We start from the raw sequence: 21158 nt of genomic DNA on the forward strand, positions 1-21158 counted from the left end.
CTCTTTCAAAATAAGACGGAAGTGTTCGCCTCCTTAACCGGAAATTCTTAAACCGAACGACAGTAAAACTCTTTTAACTAATGAGTGCAACCAGTCATTTTTTATTTTTATTATTAAAGATTGAAAGAAGACATAGACATATTAGTCCTATTCAATGATGTGTGTACTCACACCAGATTAAAACAAATAAATACGTGATAAAAAACAACAACAATATTAATAGTAATAATAATAATAAAAGACACAATTGAATGTTTTGTATTGTTCTAAATACAACTTATTAAATCAATGTAATACTTTCAATATACTTGTTAAACTCACAAATTAAAATTATAATATTTCTCATTTTTTAAATGTATGTTCGTAAATGGTATATTCGACGAGGATGATGAAAATATGTACACGATGCTCATTATTCTTTTTAATCTTAATGTTGAATGTCTTGAAATATGAATTCGATACACCATTATTGGTCCCACAATGGGGAAATTGGGGTTGTCATAGTCAAGTTTACATAAAAGATTAAACATACATGGATTATATCGAGACAAGCAGGACAGATAGTAAAAAATAACAAAACAATAGTAAGATAAATATAATATTGATAAAAAACTATTTACAAAATAATGAAAACTAATAAAATGATGCTTGAATCAGAATATAATTACTATTTTCCTGAATAAGAACATCTAGCTTCTATTTTAAGGGCAAATAGAAAAACGTGTTGTTCACTTTTACAGAATTAATATTTTTAATTAATTTTACTGAATCGAGATTTGTAAATAGTAGTGGCATAAATGAATTATATTTAAAAGAGGGCCGGGGGGTGTATATCCACTCATGTTTGGTGGACCGTAATAATTTATTAGGAGTGAGTTAAACCAGGGTCTAGAAAATTAACTTTAATATCTTTCGCGTCACATTCAAGCGACACCCTATGTGAAAACAATGACGTCATATCAGTGAGCCGTCGGAGCGGAAGCCGAAGGACGTACAGATGAAATAATGAAAGAAACGTGTTGAAAAAGGGGGCTCCGTTCGCGAGGTTTTCATTCTTTTTGGGGTCTTTTTATCCAGTCACGTGACCTTCTACAAAGACTTGTTTCCGCCATGTTGGCTCTTCGCTGCCAGACTGTCCTGCAGCTTCCTGTCCGCGTGCTGAGCTCCGCGGCCGGCCGGAAGTGTTCGCCGCTCCCGCCACACGTCTGCTCGCCTGTCCGGCACCAGTCCAGCGGAGAATGGCTGTACAACTCGACGCCCGTGCATCTGGCCCAGGACTACCTGGTCCAGATGCAGGAGTTCAGCGGGCTGCCCTGGTGGCTCAACATCGTCGTCGCCACGGCAACCGCCAGAACCATCGTCACGCTGCCGCTGTCCGTGTATCAGCAGATCGTCATGGCCAGGGTGAGTCACGAAGAATTGTCAATGCATTTTATTTATACTTCAATTAACATGCGGGCAAGACTGTCCCAAAATCTTAATTTTAATATTAGATGGTCTTGAAAAAGTCTTCATAAAGAGAGGTCAAAGGTCATGTAGAAGTGCTGCATGAGCTACTTGAGATACTTTGATGGACTATAACATGTCCATTCAAAACTGTTCTTTAAATATGACTATAGTCGTATTCAAAGAATAGTTTTGAAAAATGACAACTCAATACCAAAGGAAATGACTACGTTTTTAAAGGCCACTAGATGGCACTCTCAGTTTGAAAAACGTGTCAGGTTTCCAATCAGAATTTAATTTCTTTCATTGAATTAGAAGGTCAGAGCCAAATATTAAATGTTATCTATTCTCTAAATATGACGATAGGATTTTTTTTTTTTAGTATTTATTGCCTCTCGAAAATGTTTAATTCGAAAAAGCTTTTATTGTAAGGTTACATTTTTTTTTCATACAATAGAACAATAATTTCACAAGATAAATGATGTATAAACTAACCACTTTATTATTATTTTTTTTTATTGTTCATTACTAATCTCGAAACATGACTATAGTTTTATAGGTTTTTGTTTAAGGAATGTTGGCCTCTCCTTTGGTATTTATTCCAACTCTAAACATTTTAAGTGCATATAAATAAAATTGTTTAAAAAAAAAGTAATATAAAATACAATAATAATTTTAGAATATTCAACTTCATTTTATACTTTTCCATTCACACATGTGGCCCTCATGAGGTCAAAGATTGTGTAGAAATTACTCTTTTTATTTTGTATTGATTTATAATTATTCAATACTCTATGATTTTTGTTCTAAGGATCTCTTCATTTTGTTTGTATTAATTCCCCCTTAAAATAATTAAGTGACTATTTAAAAAAGGCCTTTTAAGTGAGATTTACATATTTTTAAAGTTACATACAATAATAATTTAAGCATTTTACTGGATTTTATACTTTGTTATTTTATTTGATGTGGCCCTCACAAGGTCAAAGATCATGTAGAAACTAACTATTGTATTTATTTCTATGGTTACTAGTCTCTAAATAGAACTATAGGGGTTTTGTTCTTATGCTTTTTGTGAGTATTTGTTCCTGCACAAAAATATTCAAGTGGATATTATTCTTTTTAAATGTTGTATTGATTTATAATTATTCAATACTGTTTTCCAAATCTGAGCGTAGGATTTTTGTTTTAGGACTTTTATCATTTAAAGCATTTTTCTAAAATCAATTATATGTATGAGTATTTATTTGATCATTTTATCAATTAAAAAAAGATATTTTGAAGAAGAAAAAAAAACTGCTTTTATACGAGATAAAAAAACCCTAAGTAGGACAATTTAGTACTTTTTGTGCATTTTTGTGAGTATTTATGGCCCCTCAAAAAGATTGAAGTGCGAATTAAAATTGCTTTTATTTCAGATTATATATTTATACCATTTTATTGTTTATTTAAAAATAAAAAATACATTTATTAGCTTCATTTTAAATTTTTCGCTCCAATATCTTTGCTTGACGGCCCCTCACAGCAGCTACTGTATAAAATGTGGCCCCTAAGACAAATGTAATGGTCACCACTGGAGTGTGTGTCGGGCAGTTGGAGAGTATGAAGCCGGAGATCAAACCGCTGGCCGACGGGCTCCGGTACGAGGTGTCGGTGCGAGGCCGGGCCCTGGGCTGGACGGAGAAACAGTGCAGGTGAGCGACTCGTCCTCGTGTCTTCTGACTGGTCCAAACTGTTGTCCTGGTTCAGGCATGAGTTCAAGAGGGGCATGTCCCGGATGTTCACCGACCTCTACATCAAACACAACTGCCACCCCTTCAAGGCCAGCCTGCTGGTCCTGGTCCAGTTCCCCCTGTGGGTGAGTCTGTCTCTGGCCATGCGCAACCTCAGCCTGAACCAGTCCGGTGAGTCTGTGTGAAGCGGGTCAGTCTGGAACCATCCCGTCCTGACGGACCGTATGTTGCAGAGCTATACTCTCAGCTGGCAGCAGGGGGCGCACTGTGGTTCCCCGACCTCACGTTGTCAGACTCCACCTGGATCATCCCGGTTTTTCTTGGACTCGTCAACCTGCTGAACATTGAGGTGGGTCAAGTGATGAAGCTGATGATGATGATGATGATGATGATGATGATGATGAAGGTGATGATGATGATGAAGATGGTTTTAAAAATGATAATGTGATGATGATGTTTATAGTGATAATGATGAAGATGATGATGGTAATGATGATGTTTATAGTGATAATGATGAAGATGATGATGGTGATGGTGATGATGTTGTGGGTGATCATGATGAAGATGATTATAAATATGATAATGTGATGATGATGTTTATAGTGATAATGATGAAGACGATGGTGATGAAGGTGATGATGATGTTTATAGTGATAATGGTGAGGAAGATGATGGTGAAGATGAAGATGTTATGAATTGGGATGATGATTATAAAGATGAAGATGATGGATGTGATTATAAAAAAAATGGTGGTGCTGATGAAGGTGATGATGATGAAGGTGTTGTAAGAAAAAGTGATGGTAGTGATGAAGAAGATGATGATAAAGGTGACGATGGTGATTAAGCTGATGAAGGTGATGGTGAAAATTATGAAGGTGATTGTAGTGATGATGATGAAGATGACGATGATGATGAAGATGCTGATGAAGTAGATGATGATGACAATGATGGTGTAACAATGAAGGTGATGATGATGATGAAGGTGATTAAGATGGTGATGGTGATGAAGATGATGGTGTAACAATGAAGGTGATGATGATGAAGATGATGATGATGAAGGTGATTCAGGTGATGAAGATGATGGTGTAACAATGAAGGTGATGATGATGAAGATGATGATGATGAAGGTGATTCAGGTGATGAAGATGATGGTGTAACAGTGAAGATGATGATGAAGGTGATTCAGGTGATGATGATGATGATGATGATGATGATGATGATGAAGGTGATGAAGATGATGGTGTAACAGTGAAGATGATGATGAAGGTGATTCAGGTGGTGATGATGATGAAGGTGATGAAGATGATGATGAAGGTGATGATGATAGAGGTGATGCTTATGATGATGAAGGTGATGATGATGTTGTGGGTGATCATGCTGAAGATGATTATAAAAATGATAATGTGATAATGATGAAGACGATGGTGATGAAGGGGATGATGATTATAAAGATGAAGATGATGAATGTGATTATAAAGAAAATGGTGGTGCTGATGATTATGATGAAGGTGATGATGATGAAGGTGTTGTAGAAAAAAGTGATGGTAGTGATGAAGATGAGGGTGATTAGGATGATGAAGGTGATGGTAAAAATGATGAAGATGATTGTGGTGATGAAGATGATGATGATGAAGGTGATGAAGATGATAGTGTAACAATGAAGATGATGAAGATGAAGGTGATTAAGATGATGGTGTAACAATGAAGATGATGAAGATGAAGGTGATTAAGATGATGGTGATGAAGATGATGGTGTAACAATGAAGATGAAGGTGATGAAGATGATAGTCTAACAATGAAGATGATGAAGATGAAGGTGATTAAGATGATGGTGTAACAATGAAGATGATGATGATGAAGGTGATGAAGATGATGGTGTAACAATGAAGATGATGATGATGATGAAGGTGATGATGATGATGATTCAGGTGATGATGATGAAGATGATGGTGTAACAATGAAGATGATGAAGATGATGATGATGAAAGTCTCTCCTCAGATCATGGCGGTTCAGAGAGGAGACTTAACTCGTCTTGCCTCGTGGATGACGAACTTCTTGAGGGTCTTCTCTGTCGTCATTATTCCCATCGCCGCTTCAGTTCCTGCGGTGAGTGTCGGGGGGCGCTCTGCTGCACGCAGCTCTGAACTTGACTGAACTCATCAGTGTCAGCGTTCAAGTTGTTGGTTCATGCAGAGTCCACATTCCTCTGTCGGGTCTAGACTAGTCTGTGTGGACCAGAACCAGTCTGGACCTCCTCTCTCTCTCTCTCTCTCTCTCAGTCCGTGGCCCTGTACTGGTTGACCTCAAGCCTGGCGGGTCTGTCTCAGAGCCTGCTCTTTGTCTCTCCGGCCGTCTCCAGGACACTCGGGATCCGAAGGGCGCGCTCGGTGTCCTCCTACAGAGACCTCCTGGCTGCCCTCCACCGCAAGTACTTCCTGAGGAAGTCCTGACCGTTACTCATTTCTATTTAAATAAAGTTATTATTAAATGTCTCCCGAGTCTCTCCTGAACATGTCTTCACCGTCAAACTTCAAGAATGTGTAGATATGGATCAGACATATTTGGACCGGTATTGTGGGCGGTCTCGCAGTGTGGGTTGGGGGTGGGGGGGGCGGTTCCAGAGTCCCGATATCTGCCCAGGTCCTTCAGCGATCTGAATCAGAGGAACTTCCACCATGAAGCTGTTCGCTGTCTGTCTCGCGGTCCTGCTGGTCCAGGTCTCGGCCGCCCCGGGCTGTGGTCCCTGTGACCCGGCTTCCTGCGCCGCCCTCCCCGCGGAGGGCTGTGCGGCCGGCTCGGTCCGGGACGCCTGCGGGTGCTGCTCCGTGTGCGCGGCGGCGGAGGGCGAGATGTGCGGGGGTCGACGCGCCGCCGCTCGCCGCTGCGGTCCTGGTCTGGAGTGCGTGAAGGCCGACGAGGACAAGAAGTCCAAGCTGGGCGTGTGCGAGTGCAAGAGCGACTACGAGGTCTGCGGCACGGACGGGGTCACCTACAAGAACGGGTGCGCCCTCAAGACCGCCGGCGCCAGCGCTGCCAGCCGCGGGCTCGAGCCCATCAACGTGCAGAACAAAGGCCGCTGCGCTTCAGGTGAGACCGGGTGCTGGTGCGCGGATTCTTTTGAAGGTTGAACTTTGACCCTCTCACCCCTCGCAGCACCTGTCATCGTCACCCCACCTGTCGACGTTCACAACGTCACCGGCGCTCAGGTGTTCCTGAGCTGTGAGGCGGTGGGCGTGCCCACACCTGTGGTGACCTGGAAGAAGGTACGAGCGTTCAAGTGGTGATGGTGATGATGATGATGATGATGATGATGATGATGTGATGAAGGTGATGGTGATGATGCAAGTGAAGGTTATGATGATGGTGATGAAGGTTATGATGGTGATGATGATGAAGGTTATGATGGTGATAATGATGATGATGATCATGAAGGTTGTGATGATGATGAAGGTTATGATGATGATGGTGTTGAAGGTGATGATGGTTATGATGAAGGTGATGATGATGATGATGATGATGAAGGTCATGATGGTGATGATGATGAAGATGATGATGATGATGACAAAGGTGATGATGATGGTGATGAAGTTGATGATGAAGATGATGATGACAAAGGTGAAGATGATGGTGATGAAGGTGACACACGCATCAGAGGTCAGCGCTTTGGCTTCTGCCCGTCTTCCTGTTCACTTCCCGCAGCCACGCCAACTTCCTGTTTGTTCCATGGCTGGACACACTCGTACACACACTCGTACACACACTCGTACACACACTCAAACCTTTACACTAATATGAAGGTTGATTATTTTTAACTTATTATTCAAGGAAAGAAAAAGATAAAAATCAAATACTTTTTTTCATTTAAGTGAAAACATATTTGAAGTAGTTTTATATTTAAGTGAAAACATATTTGAAGAAGTTTTTTTATTGAAGTGAAAACACATTTGAAGTCGTTTTTTATTGAAGTGAAAACATATTTGAAGTAGTTTTATATTTAAGTGAAAACATATTTGAAGAAGTTTTTTTATTGAAGTGAAAACACATTTGAAGTCGTTTTTTATTGAAGTGAAAACATTTAAAGTATTTTTTTTTATTTAAGTGAAAACATTATTGAAGTAGTTTTTTTTATTGAAGTGAAAACATATTTGAAGTAGTTTTTTTTATTGAAGTGAAAACGTATTTGAAGTAGTTTTTCTATTGAAGTACAAAAATATTTGAGGTAGTTTTTTATTGGAGTGAAAATGTATTTGAAGTATTTTTTTTATTGAAGTGAAAACGTATTTGAAGTAGTTTTTCTATTGAAGTACAAAAATATTTGAGGTAGTTTTTTATTGGAGTGAAAATGTATTTGAAGTATTTTTTTTATTGAAGTGAAAACATATTTGAAGTATTTTTTTTTATTGAAGTGAAAACATATTTGAAGTATTTTTTTTATTGAAGTGAAAACATATTTGAAGTATTTTTTTTTATTGAAGTGAAAACATATTTGAAGTATTTTTTTTATTGTAGTGAAAACACACTTGAGGTAGTGTTTTTATTGAAGTGAAAAAGGACAAGTTTTTTTTTAATTGAAACACATCTAAAAGTATTTTTTTTTTAATCCAAAAATATTAACAGTAGTTTTTTTTAAAGTAAAAACCGTTTAATAGTTTTTTCAAGTGAAAACGATTAAAATATTTTTTTAATTGAAGTGAAAATCCTCAAACGTATCTGCACTTGTACATACAACACACACACTTCGATGCACACGCACACATTCCTTCTAAGGAACCCGCACCTGCACACACCTGAGACCACATTCTCAAACACACACCTCTGGGCAGACAGAAAATGTCAAGCCTGTCGCTGCTCGTCAGTGTTTGGTCTTCGTCTTCATCTCCATCTCCGAGAACGTGTCGGGTCTGGTTCTGGAGTCGGATCGGGTCGCACGGTACGATGGTCTCTCAAGGTCACCATGTCCCGCAGGTCCTGGGCGGGAGGAGGAGGGAGGAGCTTCTGCCCGGCGACAAGGACAACCTGGCCATCCAGACCCGAGGAGGACCGGAGAAGCACGAGGTGACCGGCTGGGTTCTGGTGAGTCCTGGTCCCTCTCCTGAAGCTCCGATGACAGAAGTTTGACGTGATCTTCTCTCCCGCCGCAGATCTCTCCGCTCACCAAAGACGAAGAAGGCACCTACGAGTGTCACGCCGTCAACGCCAAAGGCGTGGCGTCCGCCGCCGCCGCCATCTTCGTGGTGGAGTCCCTCGACGAGAACGTCGTGGTCAAGACAGGTAACCGTGACCTTCAGCCCTGTTGTCCCACGTGACTCCTGACGCTTCTCCTTCAGTGGCCAAGGAGCTGGAGCTGTGATCGGCCGCCGTGATTCATCTTCCACTTCCTGTTTCCTGCTCAACGGTCTGTGACCTTCGCTCTGGAGTGGCCACTCACCTCCGGCTCCTCGGGTCAGGTGACGTCAGCGGTGCCAGAGAACATATCTACCCTTAACTATGGCCACGATATTATATAAATATTTAACAAGAAACGTTTCAAGAAAGAAAAAAAGTTTTCCAATAAAGTGTTTCAAATAAAATACAATTGAAATAAAGTTTCACAGCATTTGTTTGTTTTTGTGTCGCAATTAAACCTATGGAAACAACATAATTCTGCGATGACTGAGGACGAGAGGATACAGTCGACTCCAGCAGCTTTTGAAGCTGATGTTTGGACATATTTTGGTTTCAAAACAAATGAAAGTAGTTACGACTTCGTCAAGAGTCATGTGGTCTGTAAATTCTGGTGATGACTGAGGACGAGAGGATACAGTCGACTCCAGCAGCTTTTAAAGCTGATGTTTGGACATATTTTGGTTCGAAAACGAATGAAATCAGTTACGACTTTGTCAAGAGTCATGTGGTCTGTAAATTCTGCGATGACTGAGGACGAGAGGATACAGTCGACTCCAGCAGCTTTTAAAGCTGATGTTTGGACATATTTTGGTTTCAAAACAAATCAAATCAGTTACGACTCCATCGAGAGTCATGTGGTCTGTAAATACTTCAACTCCAGAGTCAAGTACTGGACAATACTACACATACATCCTCGTTACTACAGTATAACTCTAGAGCGATTGCGGTCGTCAGAATAAAAACGCGACTCCTCGTCAGAAATAAACATTTATTGGCGTTACAAAACAAGGGAAACTAAAGGAGACCTGTGATTGGCCGGCGCTCTATGATGTCATCATGCGCGGCGCGATGCTCATGGACATCAGCTCCTGGAACAGCAGCTTGCAGGCGTACGGCATCTTGACCAGCGAGATCTGGAAGAGAGTGGAGGTCACGTGATCAAGCCCAAACACACACGGGTCGGTGTCGGTGGCGTCGGTACCTGGGTCTTGTTGCGGCAGCCGCGGCACTCGTAGGTGTGCGTGCGCGTGTTGGCGATGGCCATCAGGCCGCACAGGTTGCACACGTGGACCTGGTACGGGTCGGAGGCCTCGAACAGACGCTCTCGGAGGAACTGGGCCGCGCCGTGAGCGATCTGACAGTCGCGCTCCATCTCGCCGAAACGAAGTCCACCATCACTGGGGGGGGGGGGGAACACGTGGGTGAGACTTTTTTTCTGGGACCACAATACGGATCATGAAACCCACCGAGATCTTCCCTCCATCGGCTGTCGGTTCAGGATCTGGACCGGGCCTCGGGCCCGTGAGTGGATCTTGTCGTCCACCATGTGCTTCAGGCGCTGGTAGTAGGTCGGGCCGATGAAGATCTGCGACGTGAGCTTCCGACCCGTGAAGCCGTTGTACAGAACCTGGACAAGAATCGTGGCTCAGCTTCGCTTCTGGGGGGGGCGGAGCAACAGGAAGTGACCTCAACCCACCTCATTACCCCTCAGGTGGTATCCGTACTCGGACAGGAGGTTGGAGACCTTCTGCACGTTGACGGCGTCGTTGAAGGGCGTGGCGTCGCCGATCTCACCCTTGTTGGCCGAGACCTGAAGACGAAGGAGAAACGTGAGGACGCACCTTCAAAATAAAAGCCTCGTGTCACGACATCACCTTCCCCTGCAGACACTCGATAAGATGGCCGACCGTCATTCTGGACGGGATGGCGTGAGGGTTGATGATGATGTCGGGCGTGATCCCCTCACACGTGAACGGCATGTCCTTCGGAAATTAAAGACACGCGTCAGAGACGACCCGGCGAGACCACGATCAGATCCCGCGTCAGTGTTACCTCCTGCCGGTACTGGATCCCGCAGGTTCCCTTCTGACCGTGTCTGCTGGCGAACTTGTCTCCGATTTGAGGAATTCGAACCGAGCGAACCTGCATAGACGAACGTCAGGGTCTGCAGCTGGAATCAGGACCTGCTGGTGGTCTTAAGGACTTACTCGGATCTTGCAGAACTTGTAGCCCTCCTGGTTCAGCGTCACCATCACCTGGTCCACGATGCCCGTCTCGCTGGTCCTGAGGAAGGTGCTGCAGTCCCTCTTGGTGTAGCGGCGGTTGCTGCTGTCCAGCTCGTCGTCGTTCTCCGGGAGGGTCACGGTCTTCCCGATGATCACGTCTTCTCCGGACACACGGACCCCGGGGGCGATGAGACCGTCGTCGTCCAACTTGTCGTAGATGGCGTGTCTCATTCCTGTTGGACCACGAAGAGCAGGTTCAAGTGTCTGAGCAGAGAGGACACGTCGACGTTCAACTCACCCTGGCAGGTCTCCCGGGTGGGCTTCTCGAACATCTCCTCCTGGTCCAGGCCTTTCTTGGACTCCTGTTCCTTGTAGGAGCGATAAAAGACAGACCTGCAGAGACACACGGAGACACACAGAGGCTCAAAAAGAGAGAGAGACTGGAGACAGACGGAAATTCAGAGACAAACAGAGAGACACGGAGACACACGGAGACTCGGAGGCACACACAAATTCAGAGACAGACGGAGACACACAAAAATTCTGAGACACACAGAGACAAACAGAGACACAAGGAGACTCAGAGACGTACAAAAATTTAGAGACACACGGGGACTGAGAGACGCACAAAAATTCAGAGACACACTGAGACAAACGGAGACACACAGTGACCCACAAAATTTCAGAGACACACAGAGACAAACAGAGAGACACACGGAGACAAACAGAGAGACACACAGAGACAAACAGAGGGACAAACAGAGAGACACAGAGACAAACAGAGACACACAGAGACAAACAGAGAGACACAGAGACAAACAGAGAGACACGGAGACAAACAGAGGGACACGGAGACAAACAGAGAGACACACGGAGACAAACAGAGAGACACAGAGACACACAGAGAGACACAGAGACAAACAGAGAGACACAGAGACAAACAGAGAGACACAGAGACAAACAGAGACAAACAGAGATCAACAGAGAGACACAGAGACAAACAGAGACAAACAGAGAGACACAGAGACACACAGAGACACACAGAGACAAACAGAGAGACACAGAGACACACAGAGAGACACAGAGACAAACAGAGAGACACAGAGACAAACAGAGAGACACAGAGACAAACAGAGATAAACAGAGAGACACAGAGACAAACAGAGACAAACAGAGAGACACAGAGACACAGAGACAAACAGAGAGACACAGAGACACACAGAGAGACACAGAGACAAACAGAGAGACACAGAGAGACAAACAGAGAGACACAGAGACAAACAGAGAGACACAGAGACAAACAGAGAGACACAGAGAGACAAACAGAGAGACACAGAGACAAACAGAGAGACACAGAGACAAGCAGAGAGACACAGAGAGACACAGAGGCTCAGAAAGAGAGAGAGACAGAGACTCAGAGACACACAGAGACTGGGAGACACATGGAGACTCAGAGACAGCCACTGACCTGAAGAAGCCTCGGTCGACAGCCGAGCGGTTCATGATGACAGAGTCCTCCTGGTTGTAGCCGGTGTAGGAGGCGATGGCCACGATGGAGTTGATACCTGCAGAGCATAAGGGTCACTGATGAAGATGATGATGAAGATGATGACGAGGAAGAAGAAGGACCAGCGAGAGCTCACACACCTGCAGGCAGTTCTCTGAAGCGCAGGTACTCCATGGAGCGAGTGGTGACGAGGGGCTTCTGGGGGTAGTAGAGGACGTGCGCCAGAGTGTCCATGCGCACGTGGAAGTTGGTGATGTAGACGCCCATGGCTTGTTTACCCATGGCAGACTGGTACGTGTTCCTGGGCGACTGGGACAGACGCACGGGTGTCGTGAGACGTGTCCCGCCGAGCGTCGGCTGAACGGACTCACCTGGTTGTGATCGGGGAACGGGATGATGGAGGCGCAGACGCCGAGGATCATGGACGGGTGGATCTCGCAGTGCGTGTAGGTGGAGCAGTAGGCCACGCCCTTCTCCTGCAGGTCGTCCGGGGTCATGGCGAGCATCACCGTCTCCTCCTCCAGCGTGTCGATGTACTCCACCACGCCGCTCGCCACCAGGTCCTGCCAGCTGGTGAATCACACGCATACGCCCGTCTCACCCTCCGCTCTCGTCTCACCCTCGCCCCCCCGCCGCCGCCGCCTCACCTGTAGTTGTTGTACTCGCGCTCCTTCAGCTGGTCGATGTGGCGTCGCTTCAGCAGCAGCTTCTGTTTCTCCACGATCAGCAGGGGGCGACAGATTCTTCCTGCGTCGGTGTAGATGCGGATCTCTCGCTCCCGGATGTCTCGGATCATCGACACCTGAAACCAACAGACTTGTGTTCGACTCTTTTACGGGCTGAGCAGCAGACGCAGGGGAAATCGAACCCACAACCCTTGGGCCCTCTCGACAGGAGCGGTACTCGGTATGATGTGGCACATTCAACACAAGTGTTCCAAAAGCTACACAGCGTTTACTGTTATTCTTCTGACACCTGCTGGTGATTTGTTGTTACTACACTGAACAAAAGCATACCCTAAACTCCAACAAACACAATAACTTTCTCCCCATTAACTTATACAAAACATATAAAGGACGCACAAAACTCCATTAAACCCCCAAAAAATGCACAACAATCTACGTCAGACTTCCTGTGCAACACATGCAACTGGTAACGCTTCATATCATCAACATAAACACATAAACACAAACATACACAGAAGTTTATTTTTGGGGGGAAATGGATGAATATATTTACCTTCTGTATACATTTCAGTTATTTTTCTAACTATAAATACTAGCGATTTTATGAATATAATTTCAGTCCGTCTATAAAGCACATTTCCCCAATATAAAGATATTATGACATGTTTCTAATATTTTCCAATCGCCTTTAAAGTTGTGTTTTGTAAAGGAATGCACTTTTGCAAAAGGGTCGTTCATCACGTCATCGTTCAAGTTTTACTTTCATTTTACTTTTTTTTTTTTTCAATAAGTTGTGTGTCCCTTTCTAGTAGCCATAGAAACAGAGAGAGTCCAGTACTGACACACACGTACAAAAGGGAGAGGCAGTTTAATAATTATATTATATTAATTTGACACAGCTAATAATGCAGTTGGCATTAATAAAAGTCGACAGAGGGCAGTAAAAAGAGAGAAAAAATATGTTTAAATATAATTTATGTCGCCAGTTTTTAAAAATATATACATTTGCTCTAACTTCTTGCGATATTTACACTTATTTGTTGTTTCGTCCATCCCAGGTGTGTTGTGCAGTTCTGTGTTATTCATTTTTAATTTTTTTTTACTGCTCCAAAGGTAAATACATTTATTTTATTAAAATTAATACATGCATCAATCAGTTCATTTTATCATAACATGCATCTTTGAGGGAAGCAGTTGTATATGTTGGTCCCATCAAATGTGTTGGTCAAACTATACCATGACTTTGAAAAATATGGTTGTTAAAAAAAGTTTTAAATTACACTTTTTTGTGTGAGTATTATAAGATATTTTTTTAAGCTCCTCAAGAGTTTTTTTTCTTCTTCTTCCATGTCCCTTTAGGGCAAGGGTTCCTGTCGGGGCCACAATTTTCCCTTGATGGGGCCCCAGGGTCATTTTGTACTTGTCCTTAAAATGTATAGTTTTCCAAGGAAATAAATACTATTTGTAATTACACTATTTGTGAAACAAATAATAACCCGACAACCCTCTTTCGGTTCTTCACAGAAAAAAAACCTCTGGTATCGTCAGGGGGGCGGCAATATTGTTAAAAAAATCTGAATTGCTAATCCCTCACAACCATCTACCGACTCATGGACCTTACCTCAGACACGATGATGTCCATCTGGCGCCGCAGCTTCCTCAGCGTGTTCATCAGCTGCTCCGGGTCTTTGTGGATGCCGACCCAGCAGCCGTTGACGAAGATCTTGGTGGCGCTGAAACGTTCACGTCGTTACGCAACATGTGACGACACGTAGAAGTGACGGAGAGACTGACTCTGCTATGGCAGCCGGCGAGATCTCCTCCAGGTTCTCCATGCTCCACTCCTCCAGAAACTCCAGGATGGGCGACGGCTGCGAGCCCACGGAGATGTAGGCCATCAGAGCCAAGTTCTTCACCAGACCCACAGCGTGACCCTGGAACAGCAGAGTGGGGCATGAGAGGAGTTCGGGGTCAGAGGTCGGAGGACTGTGGTCACCTCTGGCGTCTCGGCCGGACACACCATCCCCCACAGTGTGTTGTGCAGCTGCCGAGGTTTGGCCAGTTTGCCGTCGCGGCCGATGGGCGAGTTGACGCGGCGGAGGTGAGAGAGCGTGGAGGCGAAGGTCAGACGGTTCAACACCTGCACGCACAGCCACAGGTCAGCACATGGCCTCGCATCAGTCACTGTAAAGACCCGGTGTCTGGAGGGTTACCTGGGACACGCCGGCCCGGGCCTGGTGGGCCTTCTTCACGTCACCCCAGTTGCCGGTGGCCAGAGAGTACTTGAGGCCGTCCGAGATGATCCGGGTCTTGATGGCCAGCTCCAGATTGAAGTCTTTCCCGCGGTCGATGAACTTCTGGGCGTAGATCCGGATCTCTTTCAGCAGGTTCTTGAACATCCTGCGGCAGACGGGTCAATATACCGGTGAATCAGGTTCCAAAGGATAACGGAGAATGATGACGGGTCGCTACCCTCTGAACAGGAAGGCCAGCAGAGGCCCGGCCAGGTCCAGTCTCTTGTTGCCGTAGTGATCCCTGTCGTCCAGTTCTCGTCTGCCCAGAGCTGCCAGGAGGAGTCGATGGACCATGTACCTGCACACACAATGTTAACTTGTATATACAGAATAATTTACTGCATAATGCAGTACAGAAACACACATATATACCTAAACACACACACGCAAAAAACAGACACACATGCCTACAAAAACACACATAAAAACGACACACATATACACACACATACATACAAATACACACAAAAAACAGACACACTCATATACACACAAAACAGAGACACACACATATACCCACACAAAAAAAACAGACACACACATATATGCCCACAAACACATAACAGACACACAGATATACCTACGCACACAAAAAACAGACTCACAGATATACCTACACACACAAAAAACAGACTCACAGATATACCTACACACACAAAAAACAGACTCACAGATATACCTACACACACAAAAAAAACAGACACAGATATACCTACACACACACAAAAAAAAAACAGACTCACAGATATACCTACACACACACACACACACACACAAAAAAACAGAATCACAGATATACCTACACACACAAAAAACAGACTCACAGATATACCTACACACATGCAAAAAAAAGGAACAGATTTGTTTTTTGTCGCATTTCTATTTTCAGTATGTTCCATATTGCTCCTGTTCTTCTTCTGTTGTTCACGCTCTCTCTTCTTCACCTACTGCTGCTTACGCCTTTTTTCCCCTCATTTACAGGATGATCCCCCAAAAACATGGAAGGAGCGATTTAGTTCCAACAGTGACAAGAGCGTAAATCTATAATGCGTGTTGTAAGAAACGATATTTGGCGTCAGAGTATCATTTATATATTCCTGAGAGCAACAATATCCATGTTCTTACCCCACCTCGAAAATACACACACCCACACAAATAAACACACATGTATACCCCAACAGACACACACAGATTGTTTAGGTCAGTGTTTGCTGGGTGGTGGTCTCACCCCAGGAAGTAGGCCTTCTTGGTCTCGCAGAAGTCGCTGACTCCGACGTGCGGCAGCATCTCCTTCTGCAGGACTTCTTTGGCGTACTTGATCCTGCGCTCCTTGGTCACGCCGGGCTTGGCCCCTCTGGACCCGATGAAGTTCAGCGCCACGTTCTGCTCCTGGATCACGAAAGCCTCGTCCAGGGACGGCTTCACCTGTGGGCCACCGACACGGGTCAGAACGTCCTCACGAGGTGTCGGCGGGATCTTCAGAGCGTCACCATCTCCATCATCTCTGGGTCGTCGAAGTCGTAGATGATGTGTTCCAGGATGTCTCTGTCCGACACGAAGCCCAGGGCCCGGAACACGATGATGATGGGAACTTCCTGTCTGATGTAGGGCAGCGTGGACACGATCCTCTGCCCGATGGCACTTTTCTTCACACCCTGATGCCACAAGTACGAAGACATGAATGAATGATGGGTCACAGTGACATCCACAAACACTCAAACTTAGAAGTGTAAGAAGAGCTTGTGAACTTAAGTATAATAATTAAATATTCAATTCAACAGAACTGTATCAGTGAAAAAAAAAATATTTAAAAAGGAATTAAAACACATTTAAATCACATTTTATCTTCATCATAGTTATTTCATGGTTACGTCTGTAAAACTTGTTTTTAAAAGTACAATTAACTTAAGCAAATATTTACAGCATTTGTTTGTTTTTGTGTTGCAATTTCTGGCGGCTAAATGGCAGTAGTCATTATGTAGCCAAACCTTCAAGGCAATCCCTAGAGATCCCAGCAATGACTGAGGACGAGAGGATACAGTCGACTCCAGCAGCTTTTAAAGCTGATGTTTGGACATATTTTGGTTTAAAACCAACAAAAGCAAGAGTCATGTGGTCTGTAAATTCTGCAACACCAGAGTCAAGTACTCGACAATACTACAAATATATATTTTCTCCTACAGTATTGCAATATAGTTTGCAACATATGGTAACGTTGCCCTTGTATCCTGATAATGTCGCATCACCAGATTTCATCAATACACACGGCTGGACTTATAAGACTTTTTATTTGCTCTCTTGTCACACCACAGACTCACCTGTCCTCCTCGGGCCATCATGCTGACCCAGATGGTGCTAGTGGGCCGGGAGGAGTTCTCCAGGCAGGACCTGCACTCCCCAGTGTAGGCGTACTTTGAGTCCTTCTTGGCGAAGACGTACACGGTGTTGGTGGCCATCTTCTCCTGCGCGATCAGAACCTAAACACAGGGAATCCTGTTAAGACCCGACCCGCAAAACCCGCGTGACCCCACACCGCCCGCACCTTCTCTGAGCCGTTGATGATGAAGTATCCTCCCGGGTCCAGCGGACACTCGTTCAGCTCACACAGGTCTCTGTCTGTCAGGCCGCTCAGCAGGCAGTAGGTGGAGCGCAACATGATGGGGATCTTGCCGATGAAGGTCTTCTGGTGCTGGGTCTGCACCTGGTCCTCCCCCTCCTTGATGATGGTCTTGGTGATGTCCACGTAGAGGGGTGCTGAATACCTGCATGGGGGCGAGAGGGGGGCACAGGTAAGACAGGCCGAGACACGAGCATGACAAGGACCTACGTAAGGTTGCGGAGCCGGGCTTCGTTGGGCATCATGGGTGAGGGGGCGCCATCTTTCTCCCAGTGGGTGGGCTTGGACAGGTAAATCTGCTCGAACTTCAGCAGGTAGCGAGGCTGCGGCACAGGACGGGATTAGTCGAGTCATCTGCCGTCGATCTTCAGCTTCGGGTACTCACCGGCACCTCCACCTCCCCAGACGTGTGCTGGGCCTCGGCCTGCAGGTCTATGGGGGGGGCGTCCTCCACGATACGCTGCACCGACATCTGGATGAACTCATCGAAGGAGTCCAGCTGCTGCCGCACCAAACCTTTCTCGTCGAAGTAGGAGCTGCGACACACACAAGTGTTTCAATGACAGACAGACATTCCGATGACGGCTCTGATGGTGCTGAAGGATTTCTAGTATCCTGATCAAAATCATAATGTCAGACTTGCTGATGACGTCAGACTATGATGCTTCACTGGTGAAGTCAGTGGGGGTTTGAGAAAATATCGATACACTTATATATTGCAATATTATTTTTATACAATACTGTTTTAATATTCAAGAGTACTGTATATATTTTTTATTATAATTTTCTTTTAGCTTTCAAATAACTACATTTTCCCCCTATCGATCCATTGATATACTTTACTTATATTTGTCTATCTAGTTATTATACTTGTTTTTATTTATGTTTTTTATTAAAATAAAGTGGATGAATCAAAATATTTGTATATGATGTAAAGCTTTTTATAAAGTTTCAATATCTATTTTCTTATATTGGAAACAAAAAATACTTATTAGACAAGAACAATTAAATTACAAAATAAAGTGGTCAGTTTGCTGACAGAAATATATCTACATGTTAAGTTTTATAGTTTTAATTTGGCCAATAAATGCGGCATAAATACGGGAAAATGGCCACATGTACAGTAGTTGTCGGGTCTCACTTTGCACCGATAAATCAATAAATACAATACAACTGGTGAAGGCAGTAAAATATCCATTTCAATAATAAATATATAAATAATGAGTTAATTGTAGTTTGTTTTACTGTTTTAAAGAGCACAACTGACTGTTGAAGATGAACGATTCATAAATACTGCAGACACAACACTGTAAGTTCGGGAGACTCTTTTAACAAGAGTGTTTACAGTGTTGGTACACAACAATGCACAAATGAGTTTTACCTGATGACAATCCAGCAAGCTTCCTGCCACAGATCCGGGGTGATTTCATCTTCGTCTTCCTCATATTGAGGATCTGACAAACGACACGAATGATAGAAAACATTTAGTGCGACTCTCGTCACAAATCAAATCCACCAGCCATATTAACTGATAAAATAATAAAATTAATAGAAATACGCTGTAACTGTGATAAAAGCTTCCATTACTGAATGTTTAAACAACCTATGTCGTCTTTGTTCAATTTGGGCTATTAATATTTTTTCTAAGCACAATTCAAGTCCAATCAAACATTAGTTAAAAAATATTAAGATCATCGTTATATAATGGAAATAATTAGATTATGAAATAGCTAATAAATATTAAGCAAATTACGACATTTTGAAAGTCGGATTTAACAATAAAGTAACACATATTGAACTCTTTGTACTTATTATTGAGGAGGTTGACAAGAAATTACTGCATTTCCACCGGTTTATTCATCCAAAACTTTCTCAATAATGATCACAGGAAAATGATACTTGTATCTGTTGGACCTGTTGGATGGTGTTGTTTTCACAGAATGTATTATGTTCGAGAACGACTTAAAGGAAACACAGCGTTTTGACATCAATGTAAGTTCTTCTACAACAATAGCTGACAAACCAGGAGCACAAATGAATGAAGTGTTGGAGCCAAAACAAAGCAGAGTGATGTTGGCATCAAGTAGCTTCTTTGGTCCCCAATGAAGACCGATCTGTGCTGGTCTGTGAACAGTTTCAACAAGAAACCACTTTATAAACATGAGTGTGAGTTTGTTGTTCACATTTGTCCATGATGTTTTGTTGTCATGCTACACGCTAAGTTTAGCATCACAGCTAACAACTCTTCACGAAAATGGCTTTAGGAAAAAGTTGAGGTAACGCGAGAAGTTCTGCATGTTGTGGAGCTCAAGACTGTGAGGAGGAGCAGCGTCTCACCTTCCTCTTGCTCGTACATGATGTTTCTTTACAGGGAAGACAGTGAAAGGAGCGACGTCTGGACCCGCAGCGCGCACCGGATGTCTTCTTCTGTGTCTTGTGTGTGGCGCTTTGAGCACTCGGTCGCCCCCTGGCGAGACCCAAATGAATTGCTGCTATATTGTCCACACGGTGACGCTGTATAGAAGGAACGTCCATGCTGGTTAAAGTACAGTTTACTTTATAAATGCCCGCACTGAAGAGACACACTAAAAACAACACATTTCAACACCAGAAATAAACCTAACAAACAGGGAAACCTATGATTGCACAACACTGAACAAAAAGAAACACACATCAACAGATTAAATACCCGAACAATAGACAGGGACTATACAATGTAATGCAATGTACACCAACACAACAAAAAATACCAGAACACAATAATATTACATAGATGACAATGTACACCAACACAACAAAGAACACCAGAACACAATTGACTCCTTTAAGAAACATCTTAAGACGTTTCTATTTGTTCAGGCTTTTCCTTGATTTTCTGGAACTCCTGTGTTGTTCTCAGTATTATCTTGATCTTTAAAGTATGTACTTTTTTGAGTATTGTTTTGATTGTTTAAGCGCTTTCTGGAAAAGCGCTATATAAATAAAAATTACTTACTTACTTACTTACTTACAATAATATAACACAGATGACAATGTACACAAACACAACAAAGAACACCAGAACAAAATAATATAACATAGATGACAGTGTACACCAACACAACAAACAACACTAGAACACAATAATATAACACAGATGACAATGTACACGAACACAACACTGCAATACAACGTGGAATAACACAACCTACACCAAAAGAGCACAACAACAAAACACTAATATAGCATATACGACACAATGTACACCAACACAACAAAGAACACCAGAACACAATAATATAAGATAGATGACAATGTAAACCAACACAACATGCCTTAATATAACACAAAAAAGAACATGCAACAACATAACATACACAAACGCAAGACAATGTACACCAACACAACATAAACATAAAACAACAAACAGACAATGTACATCACGCAACATACTTAAATAGACACAATAACAAAACATAAACCAACACTACATACAATAACACAACA

At 43.4% G+C, this 21158-nt stretch overlaps 3 protein-coding genes across 3 annotated transcripts; 2 read left to right on the plus strand and 1 right to left on the minus strand.

Moving 5' to 3' along the window:
- The first annotated feature begins 977 nt into the window (after positions 1 to 977).
- cox18 (cytochrome c oxidase assembly factor COX18) lies at positions 978 to 5644 on the plus strand. The gene is made up of 6 exons (XM_087798925.1): positions 978 to 1404; positions 3037 to 3137; positions 3193 to 3347; positions 3410 to 3525; positions 5176 to 5283; positions 5457 to 5644. The coding sequence occupies exons 1-6, from the start codon at positions 1111 to 1113 to the stop codon at positions 5625 to 5627; spliced, it is 945 nt and encodes a 314-aa protein (XP_087655051.1). The 5' UTR covers positions 978 to 1110; the 3' UTR covers positions 5628 to 5644.
- A 170-nt stretch (positions 5645 to 5814) lies between these two features.
- On the plus strand, positions 5815 to 8762 carry igfbp7 (insulin-like growth factor binding protein 7). The gene is made up of 5 exons (XM_087798875.1): positions 5815 to 6264; positions 6331 to 6440; positions 8143 to 8250; positions 8319 to 8448; positions 8505 to 8762. The coding sequence occupies exons 1-5, from the start codon at positions 5853 to 5855 to the stop codon at positions 8525 to 8527; spliced, it is 783 nt and encodes a 260-aa protein (XP_087655001.1). The 5' UTR covers positions 5815 to 5852; the 3' UTR covers positions 8528 to 8762.
- A 555-nt stretch (positions 8763 to 9317) lies between these two features.
- polr2b (RNA polymerase II subunit B) lies at positions 9318 to 20111 on the minus strand. Its single transcript, XM_087798424.1, has 25 exons — positions 20010 to 20111; positions 19054 to 19126; positions 18058 to 18208; positions 17883 to 17995; positions 17598 to 17817; positions 17374 to 17532; positions 16546 to 16710; positions 16284 to 16480; positions 15234 to 15353; positions 14975 to 15161; positions 14758 to 14901; positions 14556 to 14695; positions 14383 to 14494; positions 12723 to 12877; positions 12447 to 12645; positions 12216 to 12384; positions 12037 to 12133; positions 10867 to 10961; positions 10551 to 10801; positions 10396 to 10485; positions 10218 to 10325; positions 10040 to 10153; positions 9810 to 9970; positions 9545 to 9740; positions 9318 to 9476 (listed from the first exon to the last, which is right to left on the minus strand). Exons 1-25 carry the CDS (start codon positions 20026 to 20028, stop codon positions 9387 to 9389), a joined length of 3525 nt encoding a protein of 1174 aa, XP_087654550.1. The 5' UTR covers positions 20029 to 20111; the 3' UTR covers positions 9318 to 9386.
- Positions 20112 to 21158: the final 1047 nt, after the last annotated feature.

This window comes from Callionymus lyra, chromosome 9 (assembly GCF_982586985.1).
Source record: "Callionymus lyra chromosome 9, fCalLyr1.hap1.1, whole genome shotgun sequence".
Lineage (NCBI taxonomy): Eukaryota > Metazoa > Chordata > Actinopteri > Syngnathiformes > Callionymidae > Callionymus > Callionymus lyra.